Source organism: Geotrypetes seraphini, chromosome 17 (genome assembly GCF_902459505.1).
Source record: "Geotrypetes seraphini chromosome 17, aGeoSer1.1, whole genome shotgun sequence".
Lineage (NCBI taxonomy): Eukaryota > Metazoa > Chordata > Amphibia > Gymnophiona > Dermophiidae > Geotrypetes > Geotrypetes seraphini.
In genome coordinates this window covers 124243-146463 of record NC_047100.1, presented here as the reverse complement: position 1 = coordinate 146463, position 22221 = coordinate 124243, and the positions used below count along the sequence as shown (strand labels likewise).

The 22221-nt window shown below is 44.4% G+C and overlaps 1 protein-coding gene across 2 annotated transcripts in view; it reads right to left on the bottom strand.

The window, feature by feature from the left end:
* The window catches only part of CHL1 (cell adhesion molecule L1 like), a 126396-nt gene that overhangs the window by 19362 nt on the left and 84813 nt on the right, over positions 1 to 22221 (bottom strand). For both annotated transcript variants that reach the window (XM_033926532.1, XM_033926531.1), the window contains exons 17-21: positions 19257 to 19327; positions 16296 to 16518; positions 12779 to 12894; positions 7366 to 7570; positions 4187 to 4309 (exon numbers count right to left, since the gene is read on the bottom strand). In XM_033926532.1, coding sequence (XP_033782423.1) covers positions 4187 to 4309; positions 7366 to 7570; positions 12779 to 12894; positions 16296 to 16518; positions 19257 to 19327 — 738 coding nt within the window. The remainder of the gene's footprint in view (positions 1 to 4186; positions 4310 to 7365; positions 7571 to 12778; positions 12895 to 16295; positions 16519 to 19256; positions 19328 to 22221) is intronic.

Genomic DNA, 22221 nt, shown 5'->3' with positions numbered 1-22221 from the left:
GAGGATGTGCCACTGCCACGCACTTTGTGAACGCTCTTGGAGCCGTTGAGAGTCCAAGGGGCAGGACCTTGTACTGGAGGCGTCTGTCTTGGCTTTAGAAGCGACGTTGCCTCCTGTGGGCTGGGTGCATGGGATACTAGCCAATACTCGGGCTGTAACAAGGCCAAGACTGTACCTAGAGAGTGCGTCTGGACCTTGTGTATGCATCTGTTGAGCTTACAGAGATCCAGGAACGAGCGTTGTCCTTGTCCATGGTGACGCGGGGGCTCCTGGAGTAGAAACCCCTTGGTGATCTCCTCTGTTCGTCACCGCCTCTATTGATTCTGCCGAAGCAGGTCCTCTTCTTGCTGCAGGAAAGTTGGGTCGTCAGATGTAGGGTGCCCCACCCACTCGGTGGGGGGGGGGCGGGAGTGGAGACGAATTCGGAATCCCTGCTTGATGATGCTGAGGGCCCACTGGTCGATGGTGATCCTGGGCCAAGCCTTCGCAGACAATCTGATCATGCTGGGCCGGAGGGTGATCAAGGTTCTGTTTTTGTCTTGGGGAGAGGGCTGCCCTTGGATGCCCCTGCCCCTCGGGCGGTGCTTGTTTGCGTAGCAGTTATGTTACTGTTGCGAGCGCTGGGGCACAGACTGCTGCCAGTGTGGACTGGCTCAGTTGTGAGCTGGAGTCTCTATTTTATTTTATTTATTTATTTCCTCTCACTGGCCTCCTGATAAAGCCGCATCTGGAACTGGAGCGCAGCAATTCGTGCACTCAGCATTGCGCCCTCGAAGGTCTTTTTCCCCGTGGAAACCAGGGTTTTTCAGGTCCTTCCCTGACGGGGGTTGGAGGGGGGGGGGGTCGTGCTGCCCTGTTTCTCTTAAGCTACCGCAATGTCCATGTATGGCTGCTGCGGGTTGTCGAATCCCTGGGCTGGAAAGATCTGGTACTTCAATACCAGTCTACTTGATGTTGGTTGCCCTGAGGAGGGAGTCAGCCAAATCTTGTCTCTGCAGTCCAGGAGGTTCTTGTGGACTGGAATCGCCACTGCCTGCGTGAAATACTGGTACTGGTAGTTCAGGCCTTGTAGTACTCTGTCTTGGGTACTTGTTGTCCACCCACGTGGATCTTGAGAAAGGCTGTGAGTTTCTGGAGGGACTTGGGGTGAGTCCTCGTTTGTGGGGGGTTTTTTTTGTTGTTTTTTTTTAGTAAATATTTATTTATTTTTGTGGGTGGTGACTCAGGGTGTGGCTGGAGGCTGCTGTGTAGCTTGTTCCTCCGTTGCTTGGGTGCATGGCATGCCGCTGAACCGCGCCATGTTGTTGTGCATGGCTCCCTCTAAAGGGGGACATAGTGGGGAATGTAGCCCGCTGAGAGATGAGTGGGTCAGCAGGAGGATTAACTGTGGCTGCTGGTCCCACCCCTGGTGGTTCGCAGGTTCATGTGCTGCTCCACTTGACTGGTTGGGTGGCTCCATGTACCCCACCGCCCTTCTCTGTCCTTCTTGAGAGGGGGGGAGAGCCTACAGAGAAGGGGCAGGATGCACCCCTTCATCTGTGCCAGTGCTCCTGGCTGCGTTTCCCACTGTGCCTGGAGGCAGAGAAAGAGGAGTGATAATGCCTCTTGAGTGGGCTTCTGCTGCTGTACTGCCTATTGTATATTAAACTGTACAGCGCTGCATATGCCTTTCAGTGCTATAGAAATCATGAATAGTACAGAGTTGCTCATGCTAGCTGGAAAAGCACTCTGCCTAGGTTTTATGAAGAGCAAACAGCTTTTTAGACTGAGGAGTTTCAAACTCCCACCTTTGGAGAGGCATGGTCTGACATGCCGCATCTCTGAAGATATCAGCACCCTGCTGAGAAAGGCAGACTCCTCGTTCCCAACATGAGAGGGGGAGGGGGGCAGGGTGGGAAAGGTGTGAATTGTAGACTCTGCAGGACCCCAAGAGGGAAAGAAACATCGAGTTGTTGTTGTTTTTTTTTTTCCAGCATGTCCTTTATAAGCTGAACTCTGGGGCAGCATGTCTCCTACTGGGGGGAGAGGTCTGCAGATCCCCTCCAAGGGAAAGAAGCATGGGAGATTCTTTCTCCTTAAATTCAGATTGGGAGGAGGGTGGGGCAGAGCCCTCGGGGCTGCAACAGATTATCAGAGGTTTTTCCAAAAACAAGCAGATAGGACTTACCTTTGAACCCCAATCGGCTCCCTGTAGAGGCTGGCTATAAGAGGCAGCATGCTGTCTGGAGGGTGAAAGCCCCGATCTGTTGCTTGCAGAGACTGTGGATTTACGCAGCAGCATGCAAGACTCCTATCGGCTGCCCTGCAGAGGATGGCTGTAGGTGGCAACATGCAGGGATTCCTGGAGAGATCTCTCGGTCTGGCGAGACTCTTATCGGCTGCCCTGCAGAGGCTGGTTCTAAGCGGCAACATGCAGGGACTCCGGGAGATATTTCTCTACCGGGCCAAGTGCAGGCGGGGGGATTAGCTGAGCCAGGGCATCCTGGAGGCTCCTTGCCACTGTAGCTTGTGGATTAGAGAATGACACGGTGACAAAATTCATCACCGTTCCCGTCCCCGTGGATAACCGCGGGAAACCATCTTCATGTCATTCTTTAAAGAGAGAGGGAAGAATCAGAGTATGAATGGCCACAACCACTGACCCGCAAGCTTTGCTTTGAAGAATGCTGATGTAGAAGGACTGAGGTTGAAATAGACACTAGAAAATGACATGGGATTATTTCCCGCGGTTATCCGCGGGGACGGGAACAGTGATTAATTTTGTCACCGTGTCATTCTCTATTGTGGATCCCCCGCTGCTGCATTCTGATGAGGATGGCTGCTGGAGGAAGATTCTCGGGCCTCACTTCTCTTCATGCCTGACTGTAAGCAGCAACATGCAGGAACTCCTGGAGAGATCTCTCGGTCTGGTGAGACTCCTATCGGCTTCCTGCAGGGGCTGGCGGCTAGCGACAGCATGCAGGACCTCCGGGAGAGATTTCTCGGCCGGGCAAGTTGCAGTCGGGGGGGTTGACTGAGCCAGGATGTCCTGGAGGCTCCTCACCGGATTCGTCTGTGGATCCCCCGCTGCTACGCTCCGATGAGGATGGCTGCTGGAGGAAGATTCTCGGGCCTCACTTCTTTTCATGAAGTCTCTCAGTGCCCTCTTCCTTAGCTTGCGTGCACATGGTGACATGTGCGCACAATGCAAGCCACACGGAAACCTCGAGCGCCGGATCCAATCAGTGGGCGCACAATTCATAAGGATCCAGTGTGTTCATCCTCCTCCTGCATCCCAGTTGTTTCTTTAGATGATTCAGGCATCTTCAAGTTGATTAGTAGAAAAGTTGTAATGGAGAGCTGTAGAAAAATCCGACCGATGGGAACGGGCGGAAACTAAAGACTGGGGATTAGGGGGAAGCAGGGGGAAATGGGTAGGGCTCGGGCATGCCCAGTGGGGCCCAGGCACTGCACGTGCTCAGAGAAAAAAAAAATCTCTCTGAGCTATTGGAGAGCTTATCCGCAAATTGGGAGGTGTTGGGACAACACCCATATGTGGCTGACTCATCCTGCTTGTCCTAGGAGAAAAACCTGTCCTTGACACTGCCAGGAAATTACTGCCTTTCCAGCAGCCTGTCCCTCTAAGAGCCAGGGCTGGAAAGAAACCTGTAGGTAGACATACGGACCAAGCTAGTGTGTGGCAAGCCCTCCCCCCCCCCTCAGGGGAGGAGAGTCTCTCCACAGCTTAAAGCCAGGCAGTCCAGAGTAGCGAGAAGAGAGAGGCAAGCAGGGACTGCAGCTGGAGCTGACCAGAGCCAGGAAGAGAGTGAGATTCTCTCAGACCAGCCAGAGGAGATGTTTGCAGGACCAAGGAGAAGCAATGGACATCCAGGAGAGTCTGGAGATAGAAGTGCAGTAAAAACATATGTGGTTTTGTTTTCTGCCTACAGACGCTGAGCTTCAAGGTAAGCTGTGTTTTTCTTTGAGGAGAGTTTAGTTTCCTCTCCTAGAATTCTGAACTTTCAATTTTGCCTTAAAGCATTGATTTTAATTCAAACAAACGTTTGAGTGCCTGATTGTAAACCGCTTAGATAACTTTGATAGATGGTATATAAATAGCTAAAATTTTGTAAAAAAACAAAACACTGTTCTGAGCTCCCTTGGGAAAAGAGAATAGAAAATTGAATAAAGAAATAAAAGTACTTACTGATCTGGTACTGCAGAAGATAACCAGTGAGAATGCCATTTGGTTTCTTCGGAATTCCCCAAGACAGAGTTACAGAATCTTTCTCAAAGCTGAGAATCTTCAGGAAATTTGGCTGTTCAGGGACTGGAGAACACAAGTAGAGAAGTGGTTACATAAGGTTTCAGTATACAATGCAAATGGAGCGCTATATACAGGAAGATGACTCATTCAGAAAATGTTTTCTACCTTCATGGCTTGCTCCTAGTTTCAAAGTGAATGAACTGACACTTACTGCAGATACTTGGGCATTTAAATCTGTTAACATAGTACTAGTAACATAACATAGTAGATGACCCGAATGGTCCATCCAGTCTGCCCAACCTGATTCAATTTAAATTGTTAAAATTTTTTCTTCTTAGCTATTTCTGGGCAAGAATCCAAAGCTCTACCCGGTACTGTGCTTGGGTTCCCACTGCCGAAATACTCCAGCCCATCCTCCCCCAAACGGCCATACACAGACACAGACCGTGCAAGTCTGCCCAGTACTGGCCTTAATTCAATATTTAATATTATTTTCTGATTCTAGATCCTCTGTGTTCATCCCATGCTTCTTTGAACTCTGTCACTGTTTTCTTCTGCACCACCTTTCTCGGTTAGTGAATGAAAAACAACAGACATAGATTTTAAAATACATTCTATGCGCATTTATTTTATTCCTTATTATGAAAATGAGTCTGTTGGAATGATGAGTATAATATCAATCACCCTGAGGATGGCCAATTTACCAACAAGGGATCAGGCAATTCTGGACCTATTACTTACCAATGGAGAAAGTGTCACAGAGGTCTGGGTGGGCGACACATTGGCCTCCAGTGACCACAACATGGTATGGTTCAATCTTAGGAAAGGTTTCACTAAATCTACCACACTGACCAAGGTCCTCAAATTCAGGGACACAAACTTCCAAGACATGGGTTCCTTTGTTCACCAGGCGCTACAAAGCCAAGCAAAAACCGATAGCGTGGAAGAAATGTGGTCGACTTTGAAAGCCACAAACCGCTATGTTAAATTAATAAGTAAGCGGCGAAGAAACAACAAGCCGCAGTGGTTCCCTGCGGAGATCTCAGACCTCATCAAGGAGAAGAAAAAAGCATTCATCTCTTACAAACAATCGGGGAAACAGGACTCTAGAGCAGACTACCTGACCAAGTCAAAAGCCGTCAAAACAGCAGTCAGGGAGGCTAAATTCCACATGGAGGAATCTCTGGCAAAGAACATCCAGAAGGGAGATAAATCCTTCTTCAGATCTATCAGTGACAGAAGTAAAAACTCAGGCGGGATTGTACGTCTTAGGAAACCAGACGGAGACTATGTGGAAAAGGATTCGGAAAAAGCCCAGCTGTTAAATGAATACTTCTGCTCAGTCTTCATCTGAGAAGCGCCGGAGCTTGGTCCTCAGCTACAGACAAAGGTTGACTCAGTTGACCCATTAATAACTTCGAGTTTACGCCCAGCAGTGTCTACGGTGAGCTGTCAAAGCTCAAGGTTAACAAAGCAATGGGGCCTGACAACCTACATCCCAAGGTGCTTAGGGAGTTGAGTGAGGTCTTGGCGGAGCCACTGTGCTTTTCGGTTATTCTTCCCAATAAGCATCACTTTGCATTTGTGCACATTAAATTTCATCTGCCACTTGGACACCCAGTCTTCCAATTTCCCAAGGTCCGCCTGCAATTTTTCACAATCCGCATGCGTTTAACAACTTTGAACAGTTTAGTGTCATCTGCAATTTAATCACCTCGCTCATTCCAATTTCTAGATCGTTTATAGATCCCTGTGGCACTCCACTGTTTACTCTCCTCCATTGAGAAAAATGAACATTTAACCCTACCCACTGTTTTCTATCCGATAACCAATTCCTTATCCACAACTGAACTTTGCCTCCTATCCCATAACTATTTAATTTTCTCAGGAGCCTCTCATGAGGAACTTTGTCAAAAACTTTCTGAAAATCTAGATACACTATATCAACTGGCTCACCTTTATCCACACCTTCAAAGAAGTCAAGCAAATTGGTGAGGCAAGATCTCCCTCGGCTGACCCCATGCTGACTCTGTCTCATTAAATCATATTTGTCTATGCTACGTGTTCCACAATTTTATTTTTTATAATTGTTTCCACCATTTTACCCGGTACTGAAGTCAGGCTTACTGGTCTGTAATTTCCAGGATCTCCCCTGGAACCCTTTTTAAAAATGGGCGTAACATTTGCCACCCTCCAATCTTCAGGTACTACAGATGATTTTAGCGACAGGTTACAGATCATTAACAGCAGGACAGCAATTTCATGTTTGAGTTCCTTTAGTACCCTGGGATGTATACCATTAGGTCCAGGTGATTTATCACTTTCTTTTTAATTTATCGATTTGGCTTAGTACATCTTCCAGATTCACAGAGCTTTCTTTCAGTTCTTCTGCATTATCACCCTTGAATACCATTTCCGGTTCTGGTAGACCTCTTGCATCTTCTTCCGTAAAGACTGAAGCAAAAAATTAATTCAGTCTCTCCGCAATGGCCTTATCCTCCCTGAGTGCCCCTTTTGCTCCTTGATCATCCAATGGTCCCACGGATTCCCTCACTGGTTTTCTGTTTCTGATATACCTAAAGAAATTGTTATGAGTTTTTGACTCTTTGGCAAGTTTCTAGTCACCTGGGTTGGTCACTGTGGAAACAGGATGCTGGGCTTGATGGACCTTTGGTCTGTCCCAGTATGGCATCTCTTATGGAGGAAAGATGAGAGAGGGGAGATATGATAGAGATGTTTGAATACCTATGTGATGTAAATGCGCATGAGGCGAGTCTCTTTCATTTGAAAGAAAACTCTGCAATGAGAGGGCATAGGATGAAGTTAAAGAGGTGATAGGCTCCGGAGTAATCTAAGGAAATACTTTTTTACAGAAAGGGTGGTAGATGCATGGAACACTCTCCCAGAAGAGGTGGTGGAGAACGAGACTGTGCCTGAATTCAAGAAGGCCTGGGATCTCTCTGAGAGAGAAAGAGATAATGATTACTGAGGATGGGCAGACTAGATGGGCCATTTGGCCTTTATCTGCCATCATGTTTTTATGAAATGATAGCTAGTAATAAAAGTGGTACGTTTAACTCTTGTCTAAAATTCAACTCCTAAGTTGCTTTTCCTCTTACCTCCTTGGGGGGTTTGAAACGTTTTCCTCACGCTTTGAGGCCCATCTCCTCTGCTGTTAAAAGCTGCAATGGATAAATGATATTCACTGAATGGCTCAAGTCCTGGAATCATTCCCGAGTCCCTGTTCCCTGGGAATGTCAGGGAGTGGCGTTCAAGGTGGTCTCTTTTTCCATCCAGTAAGCTCCTGATTGTCCACCAGCTCACCTGTGAGGTAGAGTTATTAATTAATATACATTTTCAAAAGGTTTGTCAAGCTAAACTTAGACATTAAGAAGAGAAACCTTTTTATTGGAAATCTTTTCTCCCCTTACTTTTCTGTCCTCTTGTGGTGTTCCCCAGGGTATCTTTCAAGTCTGGCCAATCATTTTTGATAGTCACCATTGATGAGACATTGAGGCCTATATGCAATCATATGATTCACTCCCTTAACTTTAGTCTAGATACAGTTGCAGAGTTAAATTTAGCTGCAGTTGGCCATGTGATTATCTGCCTCTAAGAGATTAGTTGTAGTTTTCTAATATCATTGAGTCACTAAGGGCTCGATATTGAGACCATGTTGAATATCTGGGTCAACGTTTGTCACTATGGACTTAGCCAATCAAGCTAATATTCATCAGCTGGCCAGCTAAGTCCTAGTGGCTAAAGATAGACCTGCTTTTTAGGCAGGTTTATCTAGCTGCTAGCCTTAGGCAGCAACTGAATATTAGCTACCAAATATCTGCTGGTAATCATTTCGTCATCATGATGGCCAATAAAACCAAACTGTCCCATCCATGAATGTAACCCATCATTTCTTTCAGAGTATTACTGACATTCTTTCTGGTAATGCCCTAAGCCTTAGTCTACTCTAGTCTGCCGTGAGGATAGAAGTGCTAAATCACAAAAGCTAGTCAGAAAATCTGGTACTTTTTAAGCTTTATTTCTCTGCATTCATTACTCGTACAATGATCTGAAATCCTATCAGCATGCAGGCAGTTCTGAGCAGGACACGAATCCCAGTGGTCAATGTGAGGGTCATTTCAAAATGGAGCACCTATTAAAAGGTGTCCGTTTTATGCCCATTTTAATAAGGCAACATAGACATCTAAGTACCTTTACACAATGGGATCTCAGACCTGGACTAACTAGCACACATTTGCCCATACAAAACATTTACCCCCCCACTCAGCGAGAGGTGCAAATAGACACACAGGTATATTGCAGCTTTGTCCTGCTTCAAACTACCATGTTTCCCTGAAAATAAGACACTGTCTTATATTAATTTTGTGCCCCCAAAAAGGCACTAGGTCTTATTTTTTTTCATGTACAATGATCATCTCTTCCTTCCTCTCCTCCACCCCAATTCTTCCTATTTCCTTTCTCTCCCCCACAGTATCTTTCTATCCCTCACCCTCCCTCCCATCCCCCTGTGCAGCAGAACCCTTGCAGCTTATATCACTCCCTCCCCTTGTGCAGCAGAACCCTTGAAGCTTCTATCCCTCCCTTCCTCCCATCCCTCCATGGAGCATTTTTAATCCCTCCCATCCCCCCTACCGCTGCCGCGCACCCCCCTCTCCCTGCTGACCCTTTTATTTTTCACACCCATCCAAACCCCGACCGTGACACCGAAATACAGTACCTTATAACAAACCGCATCATTGGCAGCATAGGCCCCATCGTGGCTTTCTCACACCCGGGCGTACTCTGACACGTTGCTGATGATATCATTGGCAATGCAGCAGAGGGATGCCCAGGCATGAGAAAGCTGTATTTCGGTCTTGCGGTCGGGGTTCGGATGGGTGGAAGAGATGGAAGGGTCGCATGGGGAGCGCTGGTGCCTATGGCTTATTTTTGGGGAAACACAGTGTAACCCAGAGAGCACCCACACAAATATACCACAATCGCAGGTGCTCTCTCAGCAATTTTTATTCTTCTCCCTCCCTCCCACCCCCATTTTTATAACAGCTGTTTTCCATGGGTAAAACAAGCTTTTGCATTGGAAAATGCTTTATCTTTGTTTAGGTACTTAGACTATCAAGGCAGTTTTTACATTCAGGTACATAATAAGGGAACAAGGGGAATAAAAATGCCAAATAAAATTTTGAAAGAGATACAAGCACATTTGAATTGAATTCTAAGATAAACCGGGAGCCAATAAAGACTCAGGAGCAAAAGGGTCACATGGTCAAATTAACTTTTCGCAAAGATCAGCTTCGCAGCAGTATTCTGGATTAATTGTAAAATTTGGAGACAGATCTTTGTGATGCCAAGATAGATAATGTTGCAGTAATCTAGTCTAGATAATATGATTGATTGGACCAAGACAGAGAAATGTCAATGATGAAAAAGATGTCTAACCTTCCTCAACATTCATAAACTAAAAAAAACATTTCTTGACCAGGGAATTTATTTGGTCCTTAAAGGTAAGAGAGGAATCAAAAAGGACTCCCAATATCTTAGAAGAGAACTCGATCTGCAAAGAGACCCCAGATTCCAAAGCTAAAGTAGGAGGAAGACAGTCCAATTTTGGACCTAACGACAGTTTTAGTTTTAGTTGTATTAAGCTTCATCCAGACAGAAAGAGCCCAAGCTTGAAGTTTGGAAATACAATGATTTACTTTGGAAACTAAATTGGTAATATCCGAATCGATCTCAATCAGTATAAAGATATCATCCGCATAGGTGAACAGCTTAAAAGTATTCAGTGTGGTCATGTAGAAATTAAATAAAATTGGAGAAAGCGGAGAGCCCTGGGGAACCCCACAAGGATTGGAGATATCACCTTCAATATTCACTGAATAAAAATGAGACAAAAGAAATTTAGAGAACCAATGCAGAACAACATGATGGAGACCTATTTTTGAAAGTAAATGAAGTAAAATGTCGTGATATACTACATCGAACGCCGCAGATAAATCCAACTGGAGCAAAATAGGACATTTATTGTTGAGTACTGTGTGCAATTCTGGAGGCCACATTACAGTAAAGATGTGCGCAGAATTGAATCGGTTCAGCGGACGGCCACCAGGATGATCTCGGGGCTCAAGGGTCTCTCGTACGAAGAGAGACTGAACAAATTGCAGCTCTACACTCTCGAGGAACGTAGGGAGAGGGGAGACATGATCGAAACATTTAAGTACCTCAAGGGACGTGTCGAAGTGGAAGATGATATTTTCTTTCTCAAGGGACCCTCGGCCACAAGAGGGCACCCGCTCAAACTCAGGGACGGAAAATTTCATGGCGACACCAGAAAGTATTTCTTCACAGAGAGAGTGGTTGATCATTGGAACAAGCTTCCAGTGCAGGTGATCGAGGCAGACAGCGTGCCAGACTTTAAGAATAAATGGGATACCCATGTGGGATCCCTACGAGGGTCATTAGGGCATAGACAGGGGGTGGGTAAGCAGAGTGGGCAGACTTGATGGGCTGGAGCCCTTTTCTGCCGTCATCTTCTATGTTTCTATGTTTAATTTTTGAAAGAAGAGAGATCAATAAGGTTTCAGTCCTAAAATTAGAACGAAACCCATGTTGAAACAGCTGGAGTAATGAGAATTTCTCCAAATAATCAGTAAGTTGACCAGCTACAATTGATTCAAACATTTTTGTTAACAAAGGTATATTGGCAATTGGTCGGTAGTGAGAAGGGATAGTAGGAACTAAATCTACTTTTTTAGAAGAGGAATAAGTGTTATTTGGCCCATGGATTGTGAGAAGTATCCATTTTCCAAAGAGAAATTCAATAAAGTAGTCAACCATGTTATAGCTTGAGATGAAATATTAAGAAATAGATATAATGGAAAAGGGTCCAGTGAACATTTACACTTTCTCATCTTTTCACACAGTTTAGAAACTTGAAGTTCAGATACTAGATTAAATGAACACCAAAAACGATCAGCTGGTATCTCCTCTGTAGAATTTTTGGAATATGTAGGGAGATATCCAATTTCACCTACAGGAAAAGATTGCCTGATAAGAGAGATTTTATCTTGAAAAAAAACAAGCTAGAATATCAGCAGAGGGAGATGAGGATTGGTCAGATTTGGAATCAGAGTTAGTCAAAGAACGCCAGAGTTTAAAAAGGATACCACTCTGGTTATTTCTTTCCTGGGGGGTCTCTCCAAGTACTGCACCGGACATCCTGTATTTATGTATAAGATTTTTGTTACCGACATGCATCACCTTACACTTATCCATGTTAAACCTCATTTGCCATGTCGCGGCCCATTTCTCTAGTGTGTTTATGTCACGTTGCAGGTCTTCACAATCCTCCTGTGTCTTCACTACTCTGAATAACTTCGTATTGTCTGCAAATTTAATCACCTCACTCGTCGTACCAATTTCCAGGTCGTTTATAAACATGTTGAAGAGCACGGGTCCAAGCACCGAACCCTGCGGCACTCCACTCGTGACGCTTTTCCAGTCCGAGCATTGTCCATTTACCCCCACTCTCTGTTTCCTATCCGCCAGCCAGTTTTTAATTCACGTGAGTATTTCACCCTCAATTCCATGGCTCGCAATTTTTCAAAGTAGTCGTTCATGCAGGACCTTGTCGAACGCCTTCTTAAAATCCAGATATACAATGTCGACCAGGTTGCCCTTGTCTATCTGCCTGTTTACTCCCTCGAAGAAGTGCAGCAAGATCTTCCTTTGCTGAAGCTGTGCTGGCTGGTCCTCATCAGTTAGCTCACTTTCATGGAACCATTTTTATGGCCCCAGCGTCTTGTCCCAGACATTAAACCAAAATATTTTGTTCTATGAAGGAAAAATATGTACTCTGCGTGCTATCTTTGCTGTGTCACAGGTTACTGAAGGATTTCTATTTTTGAGCTACATCTTCCATATGATATTAGTGTCTTTTAAAGTATTAACTAAAAGTGTATCTAATACATATTGGGTATGGGGTCCCCTCCCCCCCTTTTATTCTGCATAATACAATTATCCTCATCAGCTGGTACTACTGAAAAAGTGCTCTCTGTCAGCCAAACATTAACACGAGCCAAAGCGTGTAACATTATATCATAACCAAGAATGATGATTCGATTATCACCATATCAAACATCACTGGCATATCGAAATTATGGTCTTTAGGAATTTTTGGCAAATCAATTCCACTGTGTGCGGCAAAACTTTTATTAATGGCTGATCGTTTTGGAAGTGCTATTAAAACTGTATCACGTGCAGAACTTGGTGTTGCACCAATTTTGTCCCCTTCCCCTTATTATAAATAGATTGCAAGTGGTCTTGGCACATATCATGGAACGTGTTCTATCACCAGTTTCCAGACAAGAGGAATGAGGCACTGGGTGGTAAGAGCCAGATTCTCCACAAATTCAGTCAAATTCATCCCCACATTTTATGATTTTTTGTTCTGATTATCTCGTTATCATGAATCAGGTACATCCAGCTACAACAAAGAAAAAAAATGTCTACAACCTTATATCCTTCAAGGTGTCCACGAACTTGATCTTGTGTGATCTTTGACCAGCCAACTTTAATTAAAGTGCTGTTCAGAATTTCTACTGTCACATTCAGAGGAGCAGCATCTGGAGCTTCAGGAAAGCAAAACACATTAGAGAAAACAGATATTTGCATTCATGAGACATAAACGTTTAAGTAGATACCAGTCTACCCATGAAACGTTTGTACAAGGCTTTCAAAACCAAAGCTGTGCAAGCATTTCCCTCTTTCCAAATAACCCCCCACCCCTCCCACTCTGAACAACAGAGGTACTTTTTTACATTAATTGCTATTCACTTAAGCCCAAATTCTATCATCAAAAAATGTAAGCGCTGGCATTGCTGCTATGGAGGTGCTTGACGATGCCTAACGCCATTGTAGACATCAGAAGTGGCATTAGGCATCATGATTCACATGGAAATGGAGGCCTTTAAAACCTTGGCTTACATTTCCAGTGCTTACCTTTCATGAAGATACGATTCTATAAATGGTGCTGTTACGTGTTTGACATGCGATCGACAGCCATTTGTTTATGGTACTACAGGATGTGAGCAGGGATGGGGGTCTTTGAAGTGGGTGCTGGGGGGGGAGAGGAGGCATTCTTTGGGGGGGCAGAAGGGGGCACATGTTTTGTTTTGTTTTTAAAGAAAACAGAAAAAAAGACGTATTTGGGGCCTGGCCCGATATTCAGCCAGGTCCCACATAAGATGAGTAAGCAGATTCAGTGGCACTGCCTGGTCCCACATAAGATGAGCAAGCAGATTCAGTGGCACTGCCTGGTCCCACATAAGATGAGTAAGCAGATTCAGTGGCACTGCCTGGTCCCACATAAGATGAGTAAGCAGATTCAGTGGCACTGCCTGGTCCCACATAAGATGAGCAAGCAGATTCAGTGGCACTGCCTGGTCCCACATAAGATGAGCAAGCAGATTCAGTGGCACTGCCTGGTCCCACATAAGATGAGTAAGCAGATTCAGTGGCACTGCCTGGTCCCACATAAGATGAGCAAGCAGATTCAGTGGCACTGCCTGGTTTAGTGCTGCTGCTACATATTGGCATTTTGTCGTCAATGGGTGATTTAAGCGCGCCAGAGCCTCTCTGAATATCAGGCCCATTGAGCCAGCAGCTTGGCCTCCAAACAGTCCAGATCGAAATCTGGTTGATCCCAAAATGTGGTGCGCAATGGAAGAGATAATTTACAGAACAAAAGCAACAGATTTCTCTAACTAGGGTTGCTAGATTAATTAACTTTCCTTTTTAGAGACGCTTTTAATCTTTAAATGACTTATATCTAACGAACCAAACACCATTTATATATTTAAAAAAAAAAAAAAATTTTTACCTTTCCTCGTGTACCTTCCATTCATGGCTTCTTCTTTTCTTTTTTAAAAATGAAAAACATTAACTTTGTAACTTTCTCCCTTTTTCCTTATGTTCTCAAGTTTGTCTATATGTCTGTCCGTCTAACCCATTTTAAGTTGTACGTTAAATTGTATGTTTATTTTATATTTTATTGTAAGTCGCTTAGTAAATTATATATAAGCGATTATCAAATTTAAATAAAACTTGAAACTTAATTGAAGCCAATTATGAGGTGCTAATTGCTTGTTATCAGCACTGCTTAAGCTTTTTAAATAATTAAGTTAGATTGGCACTTAATTTTAGGTGTCTTTTATTGAATCTGAGCCTGAGTGGCTATGTTTAGCAGCCATATTGGACCGAGTAAACAGCAGAGCCACCTTTAGTCACTATTAACCGGTCAGCATTGAATAGTGACAATGGGCTAGATTCACTAACCTGCCCATTTCCGATTTGGGCAGGTCCGACTGATTCACATATCAGTCGATCAGAGGAACGCCCCGATTTGCGAGCAGGGATCGCAAATGTGCGATCCCCGCTCATGCGCAGACCCTGACAGTAGTGACAGGAGAAGCAGCCTGTCAGGGCTCTGCCCCGATCTCTCTTGCCTGCTCGCCAGACTCTCCTGCTCTCTGCCGCCATTCCCCGCAGTGCAAGTCCATGGTTTTAAAGCGGGCCTGCACTGCGGGGAATGGCCAAGTCTCCTGCCAGGATTTCAAGAATCTATACAAGAGTCCAAACTTCCTGTCTCATCTACTCATTGCCTGCAAGTTCCAGGGCACTGACCTGGTCAGCTCTTCTGCACTGGGGCAAAACTTCACACGTTTCATAGGAACAAAACCGCTGCAGGCAGTGGGTTTGTTACACTGTTTATATGTTGATATGGTGTTTGATAGCGCTCTTCCACTGTCTGAGAGACTTTTGCACTCATAAAAGCAGATTTTGATGTGGTTGCCAGATGCCTCACCTTGACACCTTTGATATTTGGCTAGTATGGAAGATGCCCTTTAAGAACGCGTCCACAAAAGTATTATTTTTTCTGTTTTCTTTTATAACTAAATTGCTTGTTGTATGTGATATCAGTTACTTCAGGGTTGCTTATCATTCTTTTCAATCTTTACTATGTTTGTTTCAGTATTTTGTGAAACAGTAGACTTAATTGTAAGAGAGAACATGTCATGATGAATCTTATGTATCTGTACATGTAAACCACCTAGTTAATAGACAGTATATACATTTTAAAATAAATAAATACGATACTCTTGATTTTAAGGATTATTTTTTTTTTTAGTTAAAAGACTTATTTTACAAGTTTTATTTAAAATTTGATTTGATTGCTTATCATACTTCAAAGCGATGTACAAAATTTAAAATAAAGGAGAGAGTAAATTAAAAGAACATAAACAAAACCTTTCCATTTTTCTTTGAACCTACCTAAAAAATTTTCTTCCCTCAAATGGGCAGGTAGAGGGGCTGTGGCTGAGAATATACTAGAACGTCTGGCATTAATAACTCTCAAGAAGGAAATGGACAGTAGATTTTGATCATCTATAATTAACTGGGTCAATATTCATTTCCCCCCTTCTGTTTTACAAAACCACATGGCAACAACACTGAAGCCCATTACTGTATTTTCGCTCCATAAGACGCACTTTTTCCACCCTCTGTACCTTTTTTTAAAGTCCCCTATCTAAGCTCCTGCCTGTCTTCCTCGCCGGACGGCTCTTCTTTGGTTCGGGACAGGGCAGAGCGGCACAGAGGGCAGGCATGGGCTGTTTGCGTTCCTGCCTGTTCTGGCGCTGCTCTCCAATTGGCTGCAGTCAGTTCTCGCGATTCACGATCCTCTTTCACTCCATCCAGCCTGCTAAGCACCATTATTTGTCTTCTCATTCCCTGAGCCCTGTGCAATGACTGGATTGTAAGCTCTTTTGAGAAGGGACTGTCTGTTTTGTGTTTGGATGTACAGCGTTGCATATGTCTAGTAGCGCTGTAGTACCTCACTGTTTGCATATAAACCCCCCTTTTCCCAAGCAATCACATTTCTTCCTTTTTGAGAACATTTGAATTGTCTATTTCTCATTAGGCAAGCATGAACAATGTATGATAGATATAAAATGAATTTTCTGCTACTTACTGTTCTCTCCTGAATATGCCATGAATATTTTGGGATTTGGAGCATACCCTAAATGATTCTCTGCTTGGACTTTAATGTCATAAGGGACATAGGCAGGGGTGTCTTTTACTATGAAAAAGTGTCTTTTCACTGTCTCTTCATTCCATTCACTTTCCTGCCCCCTCAGCCTCCAACTCACTCTATATACTAGGCCTGGTCCATTGTGTTCCACTGGCTTCAGAGGCTGCAAAAGAAGAGAAGAATTGGGTCATTCATAGCTGAGAAGAAAGCATCCTTTACCATGAATAGGGTTACCAGATTTTCCGTCTGGAAAATCCGGACCCCTAGACCTGCCCCATCACACCCCGGTTCCGCCCTGTCACGCCCCCAAGCCCCGCCCCCCACTGCTTTCTCTCGTTGGACAGGGCATGTGCAGATGCCCTCCTACACGAAGAAAAGCTTTTCAAACCTCGATCCAGATACCTGGACACGTCCTCAAAAGGAAGACATGTCTGGTAACGCTAACCATGAAGAACCAGTCATGCTCTTCTCTCAGGGTTTCTGCAGGTGGCATCGCGCCTGTTGCAGGTTTCTGGGTCTCGCTTCATCTTGTCAGGTAAGAACTGATGTTTCAGCCATTGTGCTGTGAGGTTTGAAGTTTGTCTTTGTAAATAGTGGGTTCACTCAGTGGCATAGCAAGGGTGAGAGGCACCCCTGCTCCTTCCCCAATCCCCCATACCTCACCACGAGCAACAATGACTTCAACGTGCTCCTCGCAACTCCATCAGTTCTCTCTCTGATGTCACTTACTATGGACGGCACCCAGAAGTGACGTCAGCGGGAGAAATGACGTGGTTACGAGGTGCACGTTGCAGTTGTTACTCGTGGTGGTGAACAACTAGAAATACGGGGGAAGGGAAAGGGAGTGTGTGCATGGCAAGGAGAGAGAAGGAGGGGTGCCAGCGCCCCCACCAATACAGTGCTTAGGGCAGACCCCTTCCTTTACTACGTCACTGAGTCCAGGTTAACCTGAAGAAAGGCACAGCATGATGGCGGAAACAAGATGCAGCGATACCCGGAAACCTGCTCCAAGCAGACATGCTCTTATCCACTTATCACTGAAACTGAAATTGGGCCTCCAAGGGAAATTCACTGCAGAGTTCTTCTGATCATTCTCAGTCCAGCCAGTGCTGAACACTACTGTACTTGCAATCAACTTCCTAGCTGTATCAAGGGTAGAGTTTATATCATAACGTGCATGTGAGGATTCGCTGCTCGCCATGCAATACACATAAGGTCTTATCACACATAGTTTTACCATTGGGGGGGGGAGAGGAGGCAGTTTTCAGCCAACGCTTTTATCTGGACAACTACTTAACTACCTGAATGAAATTGTTTTAAAAGAGACAGCCGAGGGAAGATAGGATTGACGTCTACAAAATCCTGAGTAGATTGATTTTTCACTCCGTCAAAAATTACAAAGACTGGGAGACACTCGATGAAGTTACACGATGTGATAAGAGCAGATAGCATAGCTGGTTTTAAGAAAGGTTTGGACAGGTTCCTGGAGGAAAAGTCTATAGTCTGTTATTGAGAAAAACATGGGGGAAGCCACTGCTTGCCCTGGATCGGTAGCATGGAATGTTGCTACTCCTTGGGCTTTGGCCAGGTCCTAGTGGCCTGGATTGGCTACCGTGTGAACGGGCTACTGAGCTATTGTCTGACCCAGTAAGTCTATTCTTAGGTTCTTATGTTCTTATCTGCTGTCATGTTTCTTTTTTTTTCTTTATTTTAATTTTCATATACAAAACATAACAAAATTTGAGGTACATCAATAATAACAAGAACTTAACAAAAAGTAAGTAAAAATAAAATAGTTACTGACCTAGTTCACATTATTAAGGCTATCTAGTGCTTTAACTTCAAACCGTAAAGGTAATCATAAGAAGAATTGCCGCTGCTGGGTCAGACCAGTGGTCCATGCGGCGGCTCTTAGGTAAAGGACCAGAGCCCTAACTGAGTCTAACCTTACCTGCGTACGTTCTGGTTCAGCAGGAACTTGTCTAACTTTGTCTTCAATCCCTGGAGGGTGTTTTTCCCTATAACAGTCTCCGGAAGAGCGTTCCAGTTTTCTACCACTTTCTGGGTGAAGAAGAACTTCCTTAGGTTTATACGGAATCTATCCCTTTTTAACTTTAGAGAGTGCTCTCTCGTTCTCTCTACCTTGGAGAGGGTGAACAACTTGTCTTTATCTACTAAGTCTATTCCCTTCATTATTTTGAATGTTTTGATCATGTCCCCTCTTTTCAAGGGAGAAGAGGCCCAGTTTCTCTCACTGTACGGCAACTCCACAGAATCTCTCTGAGCACTGACAAAAACACTACCTAGGGCTCAACGAGATGCCCTGTTTCAATATGTCTTCAAGAGCCTTATGTCTATTCTTTGCAGTTTATAATTAGCACATGGGGAAAGTGTAGCACCCATGCTGCTTCTTGTGACCCTGGGCAAGTCACTTAGGCCTAGATTCACTAAGCCCACCATTGTTGGCGTTCCGTGGCTGAGTCTTGCTGGGCGACCGATTTACTAAATCATTCATTTTAACGTCACAGGCAAAATAACAGGCCATTATTCTAAGCGTTACTTATTATCCTCAACGACAGACTTAATTTCTGAAACTTTCTCAAAGAAAGGTTTATTTTTTACTAAATTCTCTAACTGAGATGGATCTACATGTTTCTACTTCCTGCAAATACCAAGTGCTGCAATCTTAAGATAACAACTCCTCCCCTCCCCCAAATGAACAAATGTGGTCTAATTTCAACCATCAGAAATCTGGTAGCTTTACTCTAACCCCTAAAGAGCGCCTATAGACTCCGTACAGATAGAAGAGCGGTTGAATGAATGGAAGTAGAAACACAGCAACAGAAGAGGAGAAGTCAAATCTTTCCTAATCTGCTAACTCGGTGGAAGTCATGTTCTTACCTCCCATTTGATGGTCATCTCATTTGGATCATCAGCTTCTACTCTGATGTTTCCAGGATTTCGGTCTGGAGCTGTAAAAATTGTATCATTTAGACAAACTACTTCCATTTCAAGGTAATAGGTTATAATAATACTGGGAGTCAATTTTCCAAACTATAGCTATTGCGTAGGTAAATAGATGATTTATCCATCTATCAGTATGTCTGATGTCCTTTTCGATAAGATTGCTGGATACATACTGATCAACTGAAACAGAAAACCAGCAGTCATAACTTCAAATGGATAAGTTGTGTGGTCCAAGTTCAGTCCTGAAAGCCCACAAATAGACCAGAGCTTCAGGATATTCCTAAAGAATATGCATATTTTCTAAAATTGCAAATTTAACACATCCCCACCCAAGTTACAACTCTGGGAATGCCTTAAGACAGGTGTTGAAGTGTGTCTTCTTTTTATGCGTGAAATGAAATTTTATAAGCACTTCTTTTTACATATAATATAGGAGCCCTTGAAGACCACAATCCAGTCAGGTTTTCAAGATTACCACCCTGAATATGCATGAAATCCATCTGCCCACAATGCATGCAGTGCATGCAAATCAATATCACTCATATTTAGGGTGGAAATCTTGACTGGGTTGTGGCCCACACATGGTGTAAAATATACTTTATAAAGCTTTCTTTCAGCAGAAAAACTAAACTTTTTTGCTGCATTTAGGTTCATCTGGACAGACGTAGCCCAGGCTTGGAGTTTGGGAAATACAGTGATTTATTTTAAAGGCTAGACTGCTGAGATCTGGATCAATCTCAATCAATATAAAGATATCGTCCGCATGGGTGAACAATGTTTCCCAAGCCAGAAGTCATACTACCATTATACAGATCCATGGTGAGACCTCACCTGGAGTACTGTGCCCAGTTTTGGAGGCCACATTATCAAAAGGATGTGAAGAGAATGGAGTCGATACAGAGAATGGCCACTAGGATGGTCTCAGGATTTAAAGACATCCCATATGAAGAACATCTGATCAGACTGCACTTATATTCTCTCGAGGAGCGCAGAGAAAGGGGGGACATGATAGAAACATTCAAATACATCATGGGTCAAATCCAAGTGGAGGAGGAAATTTTTTTTCTAAGGGGTCCCACGGCGACAAGAGGGCATCCACTAAAACTTAAGGGAGGAAGATTTCATGGTGAAATACCAGGAAATACTTCTTCACCGAATGGGTGATTGATCGATGGAATGATCTTCCACGCCAGGTGGTCGAGGCCAGTAGCGTGCTCAACTTCAAGAGTCGATGGGACAAACAGGTGGGAGTACTACAGAGTTATGCTCAAACGATAGATACTCCAAGGAAGAAGGGTTCTTGAGTAGGCAGACTAGTTGGAAGGGAGGGTTCTTGAGTGGACACAATCCTGTCCGAGATCCCCATCAACACGGATTTACAAAGGGAAGGTCCTGCCAATCCAATCTGATCAGCTTCTTTGACTGGGTAACAAGAAAGCTGGATATGGGGGAATGCCTAGACATCGTGTACTTGGACTTCAGCAAAGCATTTGATAGCGTCCCACACCGCAGGTTATTGAACAAGATGAGTTTGATGGGATTAGGTGACACATTAACTGCATGGATTAAGGACTGGCTTAGTGGTAGACTTCAAAGGGTGGTGGTAAACGGCACCCCCTCCGAAACGACGGAGGTGATCAGCGGAGTGCCACAGGGCTCGGTCTTGGGCCCGATCCTATTCAACATCTTTGTAAGTGACTTGGCTAAAGGTCTTCGAGGTAAAATTACGTTATTCGCCGATGACGCTAAACTATGCAACATAGTGGGCAAGAGCACAAAGACAAAAGCACAGTGCCTGACAAAGGCTCAATACCCGACAGTATGACACATGACCTACTGGAGCATTGGTCAAGGACCTGGCAACTAAGTTTCAATGCCAAAAAATGCAAGGTCATGCACCTTGGCAGCAAAAATCCATGCACGTCTTACACCCTAAATGGTGAGACCCTAACAAAGACTGTAGCAGAACGAGACTTGGGGGTGATCATTAGTGAAGACATGAAGTCTGCCAATCAAGTGGAGAAAGCTTCATCCAAAGCTAGACAAATCATAGGTTGTATCCGTAGGAGCTTCATCAGCCGTAAGCCCAAGGTCATAATGCCTTTGTACAGATCCATGGTGAGACCCCCATCTGGAATACTGTGTACAATTCTGGAGGCCACATTACCACAAAGATGTGCGGAGAGTTGAGTCGGTTCAGAGAATGGCCACCCGGATGATCTCAGGACTCAAGGATCTCCCGTATGAGGAACGGCTGGATAAGTTGCAGCTATACTCACTCGAGGAACGCAGAGAGAGGGGGGACATGATCGAGACGTTCAAATATGTCACGGGCTGTATCGAGGTGGAGGAAGATATCTTTTTTCTTAAAGGTCCCACGGCAACAAGAGGGCATCCGTTGAAACTCAGGGGTGGGAAATTTCATGGTGACACCAGAAAGTATTTCTTCACCGAAAGAGTGGTTGATCGCTGGAATAGTCTTCCACTAGAGGTAATTGAGGCCAGCAGTGTGCCAGATTTTAAGAAAAAATGGGATTGGCACGTGGGATCTCTTCACGGAGGGAGTTAGGGGGTGGGACGTTGGTATGGGCAGACTAGATGGGCCGTGGCCCTTTTCTGCCGTCATACTCTATGTTTCTAAGCTGACAGCTTGTAAAGGTTCAGGGGAGTCATATAGAGATTGAACAGGATTGGAGAAAGCGGGGAACCCCGAGGGACCCCACAAAGGGGCCGCCAAGAATTTGAGATGTCACCTTTAATGTTGACTGAATAAGAACAGACAAAATGATTGCTATGTGTCTGTGCCCCCACTTTGTAAATGTATACAGCCCGCTCCAACAAGGCCTTGTTTCACCGTATTCAGCTGCTTCAGGGATTTACACACGGTGCACAGTAAGAA